This window comes from Protopterus annectens, chromosome 1.part0 (assembly GCF_019279795.1).
Source record: "Protopterus annectens isolate FY-2018-M chromosome 1.part0, PAN1.0, whole genome shotgun sequence".
NCBI classification, from domain to species: Eukaryota; Metazoa; Chordata; order Ceratodontiformes; family Protopteridae; genus Protopterus; species Protopterus annectens.
The window spans coordinates 1389076900-1389096862 of NC_056725.1; the positions used below are offsets into that span (position 1 = coordinate 1389076900).

The 19963-nt window shown below is 42.6% G+C and overlaps 1 protein-coding gene across 1 annotated transcript in view; it reads right to left on the reverse strand.

Annotated features, from left to right (window-relative positions):
* MDN1 (midasin AAA ATPase 1) overlaps positions 1-19963 on the reverse strand; it is a 3484183-nt gene that overhangs the window by 2494678 nt on the left and 969542 nt on the right. Inside the window, exon 23 of the mRNA XM_044071809.1 lies at positions 17490-17641. Coding sequence (XP_043927744.1) covers positions 17490-17641 — 152 coding nt within the window. The remainder of the gene's footprint in view (positions 1-17489; positions 17642-19963) is intronic.

Consider the following 19963-nt stretch of genomic DNA (forward strand, 5'->3'; position numbering starts at 1 on the left):
TACATGTTGGAGTGAATGACTTGAGAAGTACCTCTCTGGACTATATGAACTGAGACATGACTGATCTCTCAGAATGCATGTCCCAGGCAGGTATGTTCCTAGCCCTAAGCAGCATTCTACCTTCACCTTGGATGATGCCACAATACATATGAAAAGTGACCGATTCAATAACTGGCTTAGCTTCTGGTGTCATTCCAGGGGGATCCAGTATCTGACAGCCTGAGAAGACATGGTCGACCGACCACACTGCTTTGCCAGGGATTACCTTCACCTGTCTCCTCAAGGCTTTTGGATACTGGCAAAGACACTTGCCCCTCTCATAGTGTCTTTTTTAGGCAATGTCAAAACAAACCTTCTGACGTAAAGAAATCAACTAGAGGCAAACTCAAAGTCATGTTGCTTAATGCAAGGAGCCTAAACAGTAAAGTGCACTACCTGGAAGCACTCCTCACCTTGAAAGATACTGACGTCTGTGCAGTCACTGAGACTTAGTTCAAGACCATAGACAGCATCCCAGCTGTAAAGGCTAAAATGCCTTTCACACGTTTCAAAACAAGTGTGAAAGAACCAAAGGTGGAGGTGTATCCATCTTCATTAAATCCAAATACACCTCAAGACTGGTAATACAGTACAACTCTCGAGCTACTCCAGGTCCAAATAACTACTGGCAAAATATCCTACCACATCATCGCTAGCGACAGGTCTCCCACCATGGACCAGGAAAAACCTACAAGAGCTTGCTAAAATTGCTCAGTATACAGCCAAACACCTTGGTCAAGTGAGATTTCAACTACCCTTCCATCGATTGGGCAACTTACATGAGCACAAACATGACTGCTCTGAGGTTCCTGGATTTTGTTAATTCAAATGCCCTTTAACAGTTGGTCTGCACCCCCACAAAGGGCTCAAATGTTGTAGACCTAGTACTCACCAACATGGGGGCACTGCACTACCCCCTGTGTGTTGCCCTCCCTTGTAAGTTCAGACCATGAATCAGTCTTGTTTGAAGTAAAGATCAGACCTGACACCCCCACAGGAGCAAAAAAACAAACTTCTCCAAAGCAAACTATAGACTACTACACAACGGTATTAAAAGTTTCAAAGCCCCTGCTAACACAGCCAACAATGACTCTTATGCAAAAGAGTACACAAATGCCCTATATATCCACTTAAACAAATGTATTGACTCAGCTGTAATTGAAAGAACTAAAACCAGGTTCTCCTGAAATAAACAAGCCAACCTGATGGACTAAGTATAAACAGGTTGTATAACAAAAGAAAGAAACTGATATCTAAGAAAAACAAGGAACTTACTCAGAGGAACAATACCATCCCACAACTTGGGCAAACAAATCAGATATCTTGTAAAGTCCTCTAAGGCTAGTTACGAGACTAAATTAGCAACTGTAGCTAAAGACAACCATAAGGCATTCTTTAGCTACGTCCGAAACCTTAAAGGGAATGCCCAGCTGTGTGCTAAACTTGTAGTGGATGGTACCACTCACACTGAACCCGAGGAAACTGCCAACCTGCTAGCTGACAGATTTGGCAATAACTTCACCCCCCCCCCCGTCCCCACCAGCCATACCCCAAAGCACTACTGACACCAGTTCTCTACAGAGCATCGCCAAAGAACAGGTCAAGCAAGCACTCTCCAAGGCCAAAAACATGTCCTCTATGGGACCAGATAACATCCCAGGTTGCTTACTAAGCAATCTAAAACAAGACCTAGCAGAACCACTTGGCACTCTCCAACTCACTCACTCCAATGGAGCACAGGAAGTTTGCACTCCAGCTTCCAATGGGCGCAGCCCAAGTCTTTTGACAGTATCAAATTATGTCATTACATTTCAAACAAATGTTCATATCTCTGGAACCATAGGGGTTATATTAAAGTATAAATGACAAACTCTTCACTTAAAACTGTTTTTATAGTGGTAGTATTCTTTAGGTTCTAGGTCTTGAACCAAATTTTGTAAGTCACAGAAAATACAGTAACTATTACATTTGTAATTTTTTGTAAATAACTTACAGTATCTCATCAGCCAGTCAAGTTACACACACACACTTTATTCACCTAGTTGAGAGCTTTCATCAGAGGCTGAATTGTGTTACTTGGTTGTTGAGGTATTTAGAAAAATGTGAAAATTATATCTTTATAAATTAATATCATAAAAACGTTAATATCTATTTATCTGGAAAAAAAACGAAATTAATTATTAATGCAGTTGAGTTTGCCATTGTGTAAGCTCTAGGATGAAATATTTTAAAACCTTGTATATAGCACTGTTTTAGAATTATTGATGGAAATATGAACAAGCAATATTTGATGCCTAGCTCACTAACAAAATGCACACTGTCTAAGCTCAACCCCAGTGCTGCAAAACATGGGAACACAGGTTGATAGCAATGTAAGCCTTCAATCACCATATGTCCATAGTGGTAAAGAAAGCCTTCTACATTGGGCATCTCACAAATAAGGCTATCGCACCCACACTAAGGAGGTTATAACTCTGGTGTACTTGACCCTCATCAGACCACTAATTGGGTACAATGCTCCCCATAGGATCATAGGAAGTTACTAGGCTACTGGCCCTGAGGCCCTTACAAGCCTAGCCAAGAATTTAGCCCATGTTCCAACAAGTCAGCACAATATGCCACTGTCCAGCAGGGACATAGGTGGAATCCCAGGGGTGTATTTTCTGTTTCCCATCCAGTTATCCAGGTTACGCTTAAAAAGGGCTAATGAGGTACTCTGCTTTACGTGGAGAGGGAGTCTATTCCAATAAACGGGGGAGCTCCGAGACAAATCTGTCTCGCCAAGTCCTACTGATGTCACATACCAGGTTGAAGTTGCGCATGTGGGTTACTGAGTGGATCCTGACTTGCGGATATGCAGCACTCCCATCAGGGCGGGGTCTGAGATTGCTTTGTATGCCAGAACGAGGTCATCTCTGAGGAGTTTATAGGAGACTGAGTAGAGGGACAAGGCTTTTAGCCTACCTGTGTAGGGTAGATGTTTGAGGCCCTAGATTCTGCAGGTGAGGCATCTCTGTGGTATCTCCAGCTGCTGCATGTGCTTTGTGAGCTACATGCCGAAAGGGGCACTGTATTCAATAATCGGTCTTATAAGGGAAGAAAACAGGGATGTTATTGACCACCTTGTCCCTGGATGAGATGACCTTACTAATGAGGTGGACCATGTAGAAAGCTTTCCGTAGAACGGAGGCAATATGGTGGTCAAAAGTCAGTTTGCTATCAACCTGGGTTCTCAAGTCCCTCACGACTGAGTGCATGCTTAATGCCTTATTACCAATGTGATAATTTGTGGGGAAGTCATTCTCCCTATAAGGGATGATGATGCATTTTTTTTTGGCATTCAGTTTAAGGCCATGTTTCTGGCACCAGTCATTTGTCTAGGTGAGACCCCTTGGAGAATGTCCACATCACTAGGGGGAATTGACGAAAGCACCCAGCTTGCAATCATCTGCAAACTTGGGCAGCCATAGCCCACTAGATTTGGCCTGCACCTCTGAGAAGTGTATCCCAAACAGCATAAGCCCCAAGACCAATCCCTGGGGTACACCGCTTGTTACGGGTCAACTACTTGAGGTGGCTTCCCCTATTTTGACTAGGTGGGTTCTATCAGTTAGCCAGTTTGCTACCCATCTGGTAACATATGGATTAATGCCTAGTTGAGAGAGTTTATCACACCTGAGTGGGGAATAGTATTGAAGGCCTTGGCCAGGTCAAGATAGGCAGTGTGCACAGTCTTCCCCTCATTCATGGCCTAGGTGACAGTCTCAAAAAAGGCATGACATCCCCTTGACAAAACCAAACTCTGTGGGAGCAAGTGTCTAGAGGTTGCCAATGCCCTTTGTTTATGAGGTCCATGATAATCTATAATCCCCTCCATGGCCTTGCAGGATCAGGCTAGTAAGGCTCCTGGATGGGTGGATGCTCCACCTTTGTGCAAATTGATGAACTTAGCAGCCCTCCACTTGGCTGGAATGAAGCCAGTACTCAGGCTTTGGTTGAACAGGGGTGCCTAATGGTGCTGCAAGTTCCTGAGTTCATGTAGGATGCAGCCTGGGATGTTATTGGGTCCCATGGAGACTGTTTTTGCCTTTGAGAGGGCAGTGATTACTTGCTCCCTAGAGATAAAGGGAGGGGGGCAGGTACTGGGATGTCCTGTTTTACTGATAGGGGGGACACAAAAGTGAAGTTTTCACTGAACCTGTCTGCCAGCAGGTTGGCTATATCTACAGCGTTTGTGAATGTGGTGTTCTTGACCACCAGTTCTGAGCAGATCTGAGTGCTTCCCTTAAGACTGCGGACATATGTGAAGAAAGCCTTAGGACTACCTTTAGCAGATGTGGCCAGTTTGGACTCAATGATTTCACTAGTGCTCTTATGTATTCAGGCTAAGGAGAGATTGCTTCCAATTAGACACCTACTCCTTCCTTGGTCCTGGACAACAATTTTTTTCCTTTTCTTACAGAGTTTATTTATTGTAAATGTCCACTAGACACGTTTACTCTTTCATGAGGAGAATGATTTCATCCTGTCTGGTATTCCGGATTCCATGCAGCTATATAAATGCTCATATAGTACTTTGGTGTAAGTTTGGACATATGTGGCAGTTTCTGTGGAGGGTGAGAGAGTTGCAAAGCTGTTTATACCTTCCCCTCAGGAGGTTATCAGCTTTGGAGAAGTTTTTTTTTTGTTTGAATCTAGCTGAGGGATTGGGGGAGATGGTGACTTCAAAAGTGACTGCTTTGTGGTCAGATCTTACCAGGGATGATGACACTGTAGGGATGCTGCAGAGGTTACTCATGTTGTTTAATACAAAGGCCAAGATATTTTCACCTCTTGTGGGGGTGTCAGCCAACTGGTCCAAGGCATTTGTATTGACGAAATCAAAGAATATCTGGGCATGTGTGTTTTGGCATGAGTATTTCCTTCCAATCTATGGTTGGATAGTTAAAGTCGTCCAGCATCAGGGTAGAGGGCTGAATTTTGATAGATTCAGAGAGGTCAGATAGGTGGAGTGGGCATCTTGAGTCAGAGTTGGAGGCCTGCAGCTAGCTATGATTTGAAGAGGGGTCTTGTCAATTGTTAACTGCTCCTGGAGTATTTCCTGGGCATCATACTGTTTGACCAGCCTAGAGGTGTTTGTCTTTTACATATATTGCAACTCCACCTCCTTTTGTTTTGCTGTCCAGGGCTTGGGGTTTGAATGAATGACAGGATGAGTAACCTGATATGGCTGAGGTGCTCTCCGCAGCTTTGAACCAAATTTCTGCGACCGCACAAATGTTAGCTTCTTCCAGGGTTAAGAATGCTTGCAATGAGTGCAGTTTCATGTTAGACTCCTAGCGTTTAGCAGCATGACCTTTAACTAAAGTTTTGATGAAATTTTGATGTTGGCAGTTTTGACCTCATGGCATTGCCTAAACAAGGCACTATGGGGGAGGCAAGAGCCTTTGCTAGGAGCCTGAAGCCCAAGGGAAATAGATGCAGGCCATCCCTGGCAAAGCACTGTGGCTTGTCAATCATGTCCATCCCAGGCTGTCAGGTACTGGATTCCCCAGTGAATGACACCAGAAACTAAGCCAGCTGTTAAGTCAATAATTTTCTGTTTGCATTGAGGCATTATTCTGGGTGATGGTAAAATGCTGCTTAAGGCTAGGGACATACCTGCCTGGGACACGCACTCAACAAGCTCGATCACCAGACATCTGCAGTACCTGGTGATATCACAGAGGTTTCCAATCAAGAGAATCCAGGGCCTCCAAAATGTGACTTACATGAAAAGACTGAAAGCCTCATCACTGTGCTCTGTATCATACAGGCTGCTGACAGTGACCTGTGCCTGGCCTAAAAAGCAGTTTCTGACTCTGCCCTAATGGAAATGCTGCATATCAGCAAATCAAATGGGACAACAGTCACTCGCACCAAGGATCACAACCTAGCCTGTGACATTAACAGAACATGTTGGAGAGAGAGCTTTATCTCCCAGAGATTGCCACTACTATTCTGGAACAAGCTCTCACATCAGATGAAGCAGAGCTCCTCAATGACCCTATTTAAGCACAACCTTGACAACTGGATGGGTGACCATAAATTCACCCAGAGGGTAGCACCTATTTCTTTCATGGACATGGATAGTTGGTACTGATCATAGAATTGCTCTAACAACGACCATCTAACTTTGGTCAATTAGCTCATTACATCCGAGTGACACCTCCAGGTGCATCTGCAGTTACCTCCTACTGACACCTCTAAGCATCAAATATTGCTTGTTCATACTTGTATTAATTTCAAAACCATGCTACATACAAGGTATCAGAATATTTTATCTTGAAGTATACATGATGGCAAACACAATTGTATTAATATTTGACCTCTGTCAGTGAATATCTGTTAGAACTTTAAGGTGATAATTTCATTTTTAAAGGCTCAAGCCACACCCAATGGGTGTTAAAGGTACATACTCAAAAGTACTGTATTGGAGGGAATGAATTAAGGTACACAGGTTTTTACATGGTTCGGCTTGTAAAGACCCCAGAGGCCATTAGTCTAGTAACCCCCTATGAACTATGTGATGGTGTACACCCAAATCCAGGCCCTAGTCATCCTGGAGCTGATGTAAACATCACACCCTCCGATAACTCTTCCTCATTACTAGCACAGCCACACTTCCCCTAGCTATAGTCTCTTCCACATCATTCTGAGAAATGTCTATAAAGAAAACTTCAACTTCATGCTTGGATAATCCAACATTCCCCAGACATACTAGTACTTATTGAAACTTGACTGCACAATGAAACCAAAGAAAGAAATTCTACCTCTTAGTTACAGCACCATTAGATTAGATCAAATCAAAAAGAAAAAAAAAAAGAAAACCGTTGGGAGTCAAATTTTCTACAGAAAAATCATTCTTTTTCTTTACCCACACCTTATTCCAACATTCCCTAATTCAAAATCCCTTATAACACAACTCATAAAAATTTGCAATAGCAGCTACGTGTCTCACCATATAATATAGTCATCCTTGAGGAAATGCAATCCTGGACCCCATCCAAAATTCCATATGAAACTATCATACTAGGTGATGTAAACATTATTTCTGACTGGCACCTTATCAGAGAGCCTTAGTGACCATCAACTGATTTATGCTGTCAGAACTTCAAAGACTAGCTCTAAAATTCATCTCTTCAGACAGCTAAGAAAACCAATTTCTTTCAAACTTTTATTAATACTCAAAGAATATAATTGGCAATCTCTGTTAGGGCTCTTCAAATAGACAATGAAGTAGCAAAAATAAATATGCTTAACTTGCTAGTCCCACCAGAACTAGCAGAGACAAATCAAACCCAGCTCCCATTTTTTTCTTTTTTTTTTTTTACTTGTTTATTCTTTGTTGACTGGTTAGTCCGTCTAGGCTAGAAGCCTCTTTTCAGGGGAGACCCGATGTAGTATGTATACTACTAGGAGAAATTTGGCTAGGGGTTTGGGGAACTTAACCTACTGTTTTCAGTAGGTGTCATGGGATCTAATGCATCCACCTGAGCTACCACCATTGTTTCATTTGAAGGACAGCACAGACAGGAGTACGCACACCCCCATGCTGCATTGCAGTGTCAACAATCAATCTAGAGCCCACAGCCTTCTGCACCAAAGGCAAATGTGCTATGTGTTTGTGCCACTGCTCTAGTTGGATGACTAGCTTGGTTGACAACAGAAACACTTCATAAAATGAGACCGACAAAGCAAGCTTGGAAGGTCTGGACAAATAAACAACTCCACCTTCCAAATCGGATCTTATAGCCCAGGCAGGTATGACCCTAGCCCTGAGCAGCATCCTGTCATTGCCCAGAATAATACCACAGTACAAGGACAAAATTATTGACTTCAACAATTGGCTAAGCTTCTGGTGTCAGTCTAAGGGGCTCCAGTATCTGTCTGCCTGGGACAACCAGGTTGACAGACCACGATGTTTTGCCAGATATGGCCTGCACCCATCGTCCCTGGGATTCCGCCTACCAGCTAAGGCTCTTGCCACCCCTATTGTGCCTTTTTTAGGCAAGGTTCAAATGCCAAATTCACCACCATAACAGATGCAAGCAACCAAACTCTGAGGGTAATGCTACTCAATGCTAGAAGTCTAAACTTCAAAATGCACTCACTCGAGGCACATCTTAAAATGAGAACATCAACATCTGTGCAGTGACAAGAGACCTTGGTTAAAGGCTCCAGACAGCACCCCTGCTTTACCAGGCTATAATTCATACCACACCTTTCGGCCACCTAACCTGGACTGAAACACTAAAGGCAGAGGCGTGTCCATATTCATTAAGGATATCCACACCTCCAGGCTTAGTTGCTCAACATAATGCATCCAAAATTATCCAAGTGCAACAAACTAGGCAAGACTGAAATCCAGGTTGTAGCTTGTTACAGATCCCTCACCATGCCCCAGGATTCCCACTCTTCATTTCTTAAGATACTGGCAAATATTAAGGTACAACCCAATACCTTAATTATGGGCGATTTCAACTACCCCACCATCAACTGGGATAACGAATGTACCAACTCATTCGCTCAACATTTTCTGGAATTCATAAATTCCAGCGCCTTGGATCAGTCTGTCCACACCCCCACCAAAGGTAGCAATATGCTGGACCTGGTCATCACCAACATGGGTAACCGGTGTTCCACGCCAGAGATCAACACCTTGCTGGTCAGATACGACCACAAGCTAATCACCCTTGACATCTATATCCTACCCCCACACCCCCATTAAAGAACCCACTGTCAAAAACTACTCCAGACCCAACTACATGCTTCTTAAGACAGAAGTGGCAAACTTCACGACACCCATGCAGACGGAAAATAGAGGTAGGACTGTTGAATCTTACACAAATGCACTGTATAAGCACATACACGAGTGCATGGATCGTGCCATCCCCAACAGAACCAAGACGCTATTCACCCAAAAAAAGCAAGCCAATTTGGTGGTCCCCTGCCATAAACAAATTCTACAACAGAAGGAAGAAGTTGTTGCAAAAAAAAGAGTAAAAATCCCAAGATTGGAGGAACTTCCTGGTCGGCCTCAGCAAGAAGCTGAGATCCCTCAAAATCCTCCAAAGCCAGTTAAGAAAATAAAATCGCCACTGATTCCCAAGACAACAACAAAGCATTCTACAGCTATGTCAAGAATCTCAATGGCAAAACTTAGATCTGCTCTGAGCTACAGCACAATGGCACTAAATATACAGAACCAACCTGGCAGATAGGTTCAGTGCTAACTTTACCCCCCTCTCACCCTCCAAAGGGCCCATCTTAATACTGGAAGAACGCAAAGCCCCTGTAATCACGGATGCACAAGTAAAGACTGCACTCTCCAAAGCAAAGAACACAGCATCCATGGGACCAGACAACATCCCAGGCTGTGTACTGCACGAACTACAGAACAAACTGGCACCCCACCCAAGTACCATGTTCAATCATAGCCTCACCTCAGGCTAAGTGCCTACTGAATGGCGCACGACGGTTATCCCACCCCACAAAGGGAGTGCCACCACGGACGCCAGAAACTACCACCCCATTAGCCTGACGAGCTTGGTCTGCAAGGCCATGGAACGTATCATCATGGAGCTTAAAAACAAAAGACATAGGTAATCTCTAAACCCTGGACACCACTCAGTTTGGGTTTGTAAAAGGTAGATCAGGTCTACTCTTTGAAACAGACACCAGAGTCGCAGACGAGGGTAAGGTAGTGCACACAGCCTATCTTGAATCTTGCCAAGGCTTTCAATACCATCCCCCACTCTGGAATTATAGATCAACTCACTAAACTGGGCATAAATCCCTGTGTCAAAAGATGGGTGGCCAACTGGCTCACTAACAGAATCCACACAGTAAAGGTAGCCGACTCAAAGTCCGACTTAAGACCAGCAACCAGTGCAATACCACAGGGTTCGGTCCTGGGTCCTTTCCTATTCTGCATCTACTTCTCTGAAGTGCAAGCCAACACAGAATGTCATTGGCTAACACAGTTCGCAGAGGACTCCAAACTGGGAGCCGTAACAGCCTCAACTTATGATGTAGACATTCTACAAAAGGGCCTCACAGAGACCGATGCTTGGTGTCAAAGTCATGGCCTCAATCTTAATGCCAAGAAGTGCAGTGTCGTCCCCTTTGGGAAAAACACTATACCCATGAACTGCCACCGAAAATGAGACAAGAACCAAAGTGTGACAAGAGATCTTGGGACACAGGTGGAAACGTAGGCTCCTTTGACAACCACTGCCACAGTAGTTAGGAAATCCTTCTACGTGGCACACCATCACAAAAGGGTTCTCATCTAGAAAAAAAGGAGTTTACTGTTCCTCTCTACTCAACCTTCATCAGACCCATTAAAGTACAATGGTCTGTTTGGCATGCATCTCAAAAGACACCTACAATAATCGGAAAGGCCACAGAAATACCTCACTAAGAGGATTACCGGCCTCAAACAGATGCCATATGCAGACTGTCTCAAAAAACTCGAACTCTACTCCATCGCATATCACCTACTCAGAGGCGATTCTCTGCCTAACATACAAAGCTATGTCAAACCCAGAGCTGCTGGACATACTACACCTAAAGAAATCCCAAACCCTGCGAACCACATGCTCCAGGGACCTAAACCTTGTCACCACTATAAACTGAACATGCTGGAGGGATAGATTCCTGTCCCAGAGACTTCCCATACTCTGGAACAAACTACCCACTCATGTCAAGCAGAGCTCCCTCAGTGGCCCTCTAAGAAAAATCTTGACGGCTGGATTGCAAATAGAAAATTCACCCCGGGGATCACTTCCACAGCAATGTTCTACAGGGAGGCATAGGAAAATAATTTTCTTGGGTGGTGAAAGCCAGGGAACCTTTTTGGCTAGGCTTATATACCCACCAGGGCCAATAGCCTAGTACCTACCTATGAACCCTATTTAGAAACAAACCTAAGTACCTAATTAAAAAAGACAAATAAATGACTACTCCACTCTCCAAAGCTCAAACTAACAATCCAAAACCATTCTGGATCTCTATTACCAAGTTATTATAACCAGGTCAAGCTACACAGCTGACCTCAAACATGTAAACAAAACAGTAATATAGCAAACAAATACCAATTTCATTGAATTAAGTCAAATCTATTATTAGCAACCCACATTCCAAATCAAATCTTCACTGAAATGCCCAAATCTGCATAATTGCTTCATTTTCCAACCAGTCCTTACTGCAACAAAAGTCTTCTGAAATCTACTACACTTGTACCTGACAACCTCCAGAGTACCCTGAAATGGCACCTGATGCCACTGCCCATCCCATCTCCAATCTGATAAAATCAGTCCATCTCTAAAAATGTTTTACTACCCCCTGCACAAGAGAGACATCACTGGAATTCTCTAATTATAGACCAATAGCCATTTTATCCCCAATTTAAAATACTGGTATGCATATATACTCCGCTTCTAAACTACTTATTAGATAATCAATTATCCAGCAAGGCTTTAGGCCTTGTCACAACACTACTTCTATTCTGCTTTCCTTTCAAGTCTACTGTAAACACACAAAGAAAGGGATATTAATCTAATCTTCACACTTTGCATAGACCTATCTAAACCCTTTAATACCACATCTCATGAAACACTTATTCCAATTCTCTAATATAGGGCCAGCCAATACTACTCTACATTGGTTCCATAGTTCCACTAGAGCACAGGCAGACAAACAGAAGCAAGATATCACTAGTTTCCTCCCCGTAAAAATAGGAGTCCCATAAGGTTCTATATTGGGTCCCCTGCTCTATAACCTCTTCATTAATAATTTTCATAATGCTAGCAAACAAGCCACTATAATGAAAGACGCGGATGACTATGGTAACATGCTTAGCAAAAATACTAACAAAACTAACATACAACCCAACATGCAATCTCCATTGGTAAATCTTGACTAAACAAATCAACTCTTACTACCAATAAAACAATTTATTTATCCTCAAACCCCTCTCAAACCAAAATGCATCTTTTACCATAATCTGTTAGCAACACTAAGCTCAAACAAGTCCACCAAGCTAAACTCTTAGATGTCATCATTGATGACCAAGTGAAATTTTAACACAGTAACAAAGCCATAAAGAAGATACCAGAAACTAGATTCCTTACACACAGTAAAATCACTCCACATTGATGAAGCCAAAAAACGTACAGCGTCTGCTTACTTACTGTCTATTCTATTGTATGCATCCCCCATTTCAGTAACCTGCAAGCCACATTACTGGCAAAGGTAGATCAATCTTATAACAAAACTGACAGATTTGCCACAAATCACTACCAGTCAACACCATTGTCTAGCACTCAAGGAACTTAACTGTCTAGCACTACCTATCTTTGTCACAATTTGCGACTATACACAAAATCTTGAATAAGCCATACAAATCACCACTCGCATCACATCGCCAAGCAGAGAGCGTGCATGCGCACTCACACACACACGCAAAGATCCTCAATAAAAGCTTACCTAAACAGAGACCTCCAAAACACACTCAAACATTCCACACACACCAAACACATCACACACAGCAGACAACACACCAGTGTCTCACAAACACAGCCCATAAGGCAAAACAATAAACCATCACAGTCCACAAGACATAATAAACCAAACATACTAGTCATTGATGACTTAACTGTGAAACTCACCAATGTCCCCCTCATCAGGCTCGAGAAGAAGGTCACGGTCAGTTGTCTCTCTGGTGCCAGAATCCGCCACATCAAGCACGCAATTGAGTCTCTCCACAACAACTACAAGTATGACTGTGCCATTGTCCATGTTGGTGTGAATAACTTAAGACATACCTCCCTGGACTACATGGAGAGACATGAGTGAACTCTTGAGTATGTGTTCCCCCCCAGGTATGACTCTAGCCTTAAGCAGCATCCTACCTTCACCAAGAATGATACAATACCAACTAAAAATAACAGACTTCAAAAAATTGGTTTAGTTTCTGGTGTCATTCCAAGGGGATCTAGTATTGGTCTGCCTGAGATGACATAGTTGACGGGCCTCGATGCTTCACCAGAGATGGCCTTCACCTGTCACCACTGGGTTTCTGGTTAATGGCCAAGGCTCTCACCTCCCTCACTGTGACTCTTTTAGGCAATGTCCCAAAGACAAACCTTCCAACATAAAAGATCTGTCAAAAAGCAAACTGAAGGTCATGCTGCTTAACTCTAGGAGCCTTAACCCGAAAATTGACTCACTGGAGGCTCTTCTTGGACTGGAAGATGTCTGTCTGTGTGGTCATAGAAACTTGATTCATGGCTGCGGAGAGCACCCCCTGTCTTACCAGACTATACCTCATTCCACACATTCCAACCCAAAATGAAGTCGGGAACACTACGGGTGGCGGAGACTATCTTCATTAAGGATGGGCACATCTCCAGACTGGTTTGTAAGCATGATGCACTGGAACTACTCCAGGTGCTACTGACAGTTGGCAAGATACCCATCCAAGTTACAGCTAGCTATAAACCCCCCTCCATGACTCAGGACGCCCACTCTCCTTACTTGGATCTACTCGACTCAATCAAGGTACCCCCTAACATCCTGATTCCTTGGTGACTTCAACTACCTCACCATAGAATGGGTGAACTATTCTTGTACTAATGCACTCTCTCGATTCCATGAATTTATCAATTCTAATGCACTAGACTAGCTTGTCTCCCATAAGAGATAACATTCTGGACTTGGTTCTCACCATGGGTGACTGCTGCACCACTCACATAGGAAGTTGTTCCCTGGTGAGAGCAGATCATCTGACTGTCTCATTCGAAGTTTCTATCCCACCCAACCCTCCCAGTTGTAATCAAGCTAAAAAACTTCTCAAAAGCTGACAACAACCTCCTAAGGGAGGGCATCTGTAACTACACACCAGTGACCCCCCCCCCCCTCACAGGATGCAGACAACTATGGTGAACAGTACGCCAAGGCAATATAAAAGCACCTGTGCAACTACATGGACTCAGCCATAACCGATAGAACTAAAACCTGCTCTTCAAGGAAACACAAACCTGTTTGATGGACATCCTCTATCAACAGGCTTTACAACAAAAGGAAGAAGCTGTTAAATTCCAAATTGGAAAAACTCCCTCCTTAGCCTCAACAAGCAAATTAGGTCGCTAGTGAAAACCTCCAAGGCCAAATAAGAAATGAAACTAGCCTCCAAAACAAAAGGAAACCATAAAGTCTTCTTCAGTTACATCAGGAACCTTCATGGCAAAGCCCAGGTTTGTTCTGTATTAGTACTTAACAGTATCTCAAACTGATCCTGATGAGTTAGCCAACCTGCTAGCAGATAGGTTCAGTGCAAACTTCACCCCCTCTCCACCCCCCCCCGACCTTTCGATATCCCCATAGATCAAGTGTTACAGGCTATATCCAAGACAAAGAACACAGCTTCCATGGGACCTGATGTATTCTGCATCATCTCAAGCATGAACTGGCTTTGCCACTGAGTACCATATTCAACCACAGCCTAAGTACAGGCCTCATTCCAGCAGAGTGGAGAACTGCCATTGCCATCCCCTTGCACAAAGGTGGTGCCACTTCTGACCCTGGAAACTACTGCCCCATTAGCTTGACAAGTCTGATCTCTACAGCCATGGAGCATATTATTATGGATCTCAAACAAGGACCATAGGCAATCTCATAACACTTGACCCCACCCAGTTCGGATTTATCAAGGGCAGATCTTGACTGTTGAACCTGGTTGACTTCTTTGAGACTGTCACCAAGGCCCTGGATGAAGGGAATTCAGTGCATATAGTTTACCTTGACTTGGCCAAGGCCTTTGACACAATCTCCCACTCAGGCATCATCAAAAAGCTAACACAACTTGGCATAGATCCCTATCTCTTTGGGGGGTGGCCAACTGGCTCAACAACAGGACCCTCAAAGTCAAAATAGGCACATCCATTTCCAACAGCAGATCTGTCACTAGTGGAGTTCCCCAGGAATCTGTCCTGGGAGCCCTACTGTTTTTAACATCTATTTCTAAGAGGTCCAAGCAAAGACAAAAGGCCTGTGGCTGACCAAGTCAGCAGACAACTGTAAGTTGGGTGCTGTCATTGACTCCCCAAATGATGTTAACATACTGCAGGAAGGTGTTTCAAAGCATTTTGTCTGGACCTTAGCACGTTTGCTTGGATTTATTTTTCGATAAGGAAGAGGTACTTTTTCTCCTGGTCATCAGCCAGAGTGTGCTATTTGCATTTTGGTTGCTCTGAAGGTTTGGTTTTTGAAAAACCTCTGTTTTCACAGTTCCTGGTTTCAACTTTGTTTTCCTGTATACTGCAAGAAGGTCTCACAGCAACTAATGACTGGTGCCAAAGTCATGGCCTCAAGCTAAAAGCAAAAAAATGTATTATACCGTTCGGCAAAAACACCCCTACAGATTACCACATCAACAGCAACCCCCCCCCCCCAAGCACACAACCTGTGGTGAGCAACCTTGGCACTCAGGTTCATAACCTCACATTCGACCATCATGTAGTGGCAGTGGTCAAAAAAGTCTTTTACTTGGTTCATCTCATAAGTAAAGGGACTGCATCCTCTCTCATTAGACCAGTAATTGAGTATAACACCCCAATTAGTATGTACCTCTCTAAACATCTGCACCAACTGGAAAGGCCATTAAAATACCTCACAGAGAATCCATGCCCTCCAACACTTGTCATATGCAAACAGGCTCAAATCACTATCACTCTAATCAGTATCATACAGATTGATCAGGGGTGAGCTGTCTCTCGCCTAGAAGGCAATCTTGGACCCTGCCCTACTAGAGATCCTCTACATACGCAAGTCTAACTTCTCACCCACTACCCGCTCAAAAGGGCAGAATCTAATATACATCAACAAAATCTGCTGGAGAGACAGGGTAGTCTCCCACAGGCTGCCCCATCTCTAGAATAGACTTCACATACATGTCAAACAGAGCACTTGGTTGACCATATTCAAGCGCAACCTTGATGAGTGGATGGGAAACCACAAATTTGTCCCAGGACTTCCACCTGTGTCCCTAACTGACAGGGGTAACAACTGCAGACTGAGGTTTCATTTTGTGGATCAAATCTTGGCTAGGCTTGTAAGGGCCCCAGGTCCATTAGACTAGTAACCTCCTATGATCCTATGAAATGAAAACTAACCCCCAAAAAAACATGCAACTATTACCCTGAAAGACAAGTCGCTGTTTGCCATAACCAAATCTTACAATTCTGCAGGGAACTCCATATCCTCAAACAAAGAATCAAAAATGTGGAACTTCATTCCTCTAGCACAAACAGGTCAAAATGGAAATTCCTTTTAAAAACTGCATTAAAATTTCACTCCCCATCCATGTGAAGCAAAGTTCCTCCCTAACCCAATTCAAGTGTATCTTGGACAACTGGACGGTGAAGAGGAAATTCATCCCTTTCTTGGAACCTTTGTCTGAAATTAACACAGGTAGCCTTGTAAATGGTTCATCTCCCAGGCTCCCTGCTTGAAAAGGTCTCATCTCCCAATCCCTGCTTACACTTATCAATGGTACTGAAACTTGTTAGAGATTCGGGATGTTTTGCTAGTTTTACAAAAGCCCTTGTGGTCGTTAGCCCAGTAAACATCTATGGACTTGAGAGAAAAATGGATATGCTTTTGAATCTCGCCAGGCTGGCTTCCAAAATAACATTTCTTCTCATCTCTAGACCAAATCCTGACTGCACTCCTTTCCTCACTTATGATTCTTCATTAAAACAGTTTGCACACCTAAGTACATCTTTCTTACAATATTAATTATTTTTTCCCTCTTCTTAAAAGCAATTCTTATTTTCACAAAAAAACTATTTTACTACAAGGATCTATGCTGAGACCAACATATTCTCATAAAATGAACTAACTTCTATGTGTAAACTGTTTCTATGCATAAATATTTCCTTTCTCTGTATGCAATGCATATGTTAGATGCGGATTCTGGTACTGTACACATTGTCTGATTTGTCTTTGCTTAACCTCTTATGGATAACCTTGTACTATACGATTCTGAAATTTTTGTTTAAATAAATTTAAAGAAATAAATGCTACTAAGAAATTAATCAGTGCAAACTTGTCTTAAATATGTTACTTACACTTTTTTTTTTTTGGGTGGGGATTACAATTCTGGGCTATAAAAAAGCAGCCAAAATGTGCACACCAGGGCTCCATCAAAAGACACAGTCAGAAAAAGTGTGTGAATTTTGGATGGTGGAAGAGATCATCTTGCTTATTTTGCATATTATAAAGTGACGCAACTACACCAAATTATTTAAGTACACAAATTTTGGTGAGCAAAATTTGAGTCAGTCAGCATTACTGAAGAACAAAGTACGCAGACTAGTAACAGAAAGGTCAAACAAATGGCTTACCCTGCTGAGACTATCCGAGTGAGATCCTTCAGGTTTAATCTAACAGAGCTGGTCAAAATATAGGTTTCATCAACTGCTGGAGGCTTGTCACCCACTGGTATCCAGTATCCTTCAATCTGTATGCATTTTTTTACCTGTGGCTCTGGAATGGGCTAAAAAAGAAAGAAAAAAAAATTAAAATACAGGATGGCAACCTCAGCGATAGCCAAGATACAGGGTCAGATTAAACTGGACTCAGAGAAGCAATCTTGACATACATTTAATTATGAAATTAAATGAGAAACCATGTCATGTACAAGACTAACATCAGTGATAAATGACAACTTCACTGATGTTTTATGCTACACATACAGTACACATTCCCTTAAAATGTTAATGATCCAACTATTCGCGGTGCCTGTCATGTGGGTCACATTCTTCGAGAGTTCAGTTAAAGATATCATGAAGTCACACTCTGTACTGCTTTCTTTCCATCATATACAAACTAGTGCAACTAAAAGTATCCAGTGACTAAACAACCACCAGCACTGGGGAAATATGAAACATCCTAAGGACTGTTTGAATAAAGTAATTAAAGACTAGTGCACCAGCTGCAGAATGCCAAAGTTTTAGAATTCAGAAGGTTGAGATCAAAATTTAAACTTATTTTTCTCGTAACTAGTACAGGAGAAAGCTCTAGAGAGTTTCTGTGGATAAGACATTTTAGTGTCAAATGTGAAATTGAGGAAAATAATCCCTTCATTAATTTTGTTTTGTGGCTAAGGTAATGCAAGATGGCTCTGACCCACCAAGGAATGTATGCAGACTTGTTCCCTACTCTGGAGTTAATCAAGCAGGGGTGGCTGAATTCAACAGAGTATAAACCTAAACAGCATATTCAAGTGTCTACCTAAAAAAACACAATTAAAAATAATTAAATTTGTACCCTTAACAGACTGGCTCCCAACAGCTAAACAGGACTACTTTTCTACTAGGTAACCTTACATCCAAAATCCTTTACCTAGGATACTGCCCACCACTCAAAAGGAAATGCCCTCTTAGAGATCAAAACTATTCACTTTAAAGCAGCCAAGACTGTTTAGTATACAGAAACCTGCAATCCTGAAGCAAACAATCATGAAGTAGCAGGAGATATTAAAATGTCTTCAGATTAATCAAACTTTAGTTTTCACAGCATCTCAATTCAGCTGCAGAATTCTGCTCATTCAAGTCAGATTCATAAGTTTATACTACACTAATTACCACCAAAGTCGTCATAAGCCTAGCCATGCAACCCAAACCAGTTTTCTCTGAGAGTACCTTGGACTCCTATGGTGGGGTATGTTGTTGAGGAAGCAGCTAAGGGTTATGTTGGGGAGGTACGCTAGCTGGAGATGAATTTACTGTCAATTTCAGTGCATCACTGACATAGGAGTCAGACCAGGGGTGGAACTGCAATTTCCCATCCAATGAGCAAGGTTTTGTCTGAATAAAGTCACAGATGAACTCTGCTTCACATGGATGGGCAGTTTATTCCATAATGCTAGGATCATTTGAGAGGTTTATCATTCTCCCCAGCATGTTCTATTTATGTTACAGGCAAAGCTCAGGTCCTTGGATCTAGCATTTCTGGTGCTGTTTGTTTTGTGGATGTGCAAGATCCATCAGAGCAGGACCAGAGGACATATTGTTTGCTGGACATAGATCAACTCTCAGTAACCTGTAGGAGAGAACAGAGATGGGGCCCTAAAGTAATATCTGGGTATTCATACCCTGGATTCTCCTGATGAGGAACCTTTGAGGGTGTTAAAATGTTGAAAGCATCTGGTTTGGTACATGTGAAAGGGGGCTAGGTATACAATGATGGGTTTGATAAGAGACGAGTACAGTGGTACTATAACTTCCTTGAACCTGGATGCCATAACCTTTCTTATGAGTTGAGCGCCACAGAATTATTTTCTTACTATCTCAGCTAAAGGTTAGAAGAGGGATAAATTACTGTATACACTCATTCCCAGCTGACTATCTATGGGGTCAAATCTTTAGGCTGTTTTATCAATGCTTGGGTAGATGATTTTCCATAATGCATTTATTCATGCTGAGTTTTAATCCATGGCTTTGGCATAGGTCATTTATTTGCTTTAGACCTTGCAAGATGCCAATGTCATGGGGGAATAAAAAAGAGCAATGACTTACAAAAGAATCTTAGCTGCGATAACCTGTTACCCTGCTTCACACATACTAAAAAGCAGGTGGTTAAAGACATGATACGACCTAAATAGAAAATCTTCTTGGAAGATAAAGAAACTCTGAAAAAGTATTCCTGGCAATCAATAAAACCTTAGCAAATTTCTATAAAGTCACAAATCTGTCCACTACTATGCCTTTAAGAGCCACACAAGAAGACTGAGAACCTTGACAAATGAAGGGAAGGTAAGAGTATGAGGGAAAGGGAAAGCATCTGAAGGAGATGAAACCCCCCCCTTTTAAAGGAC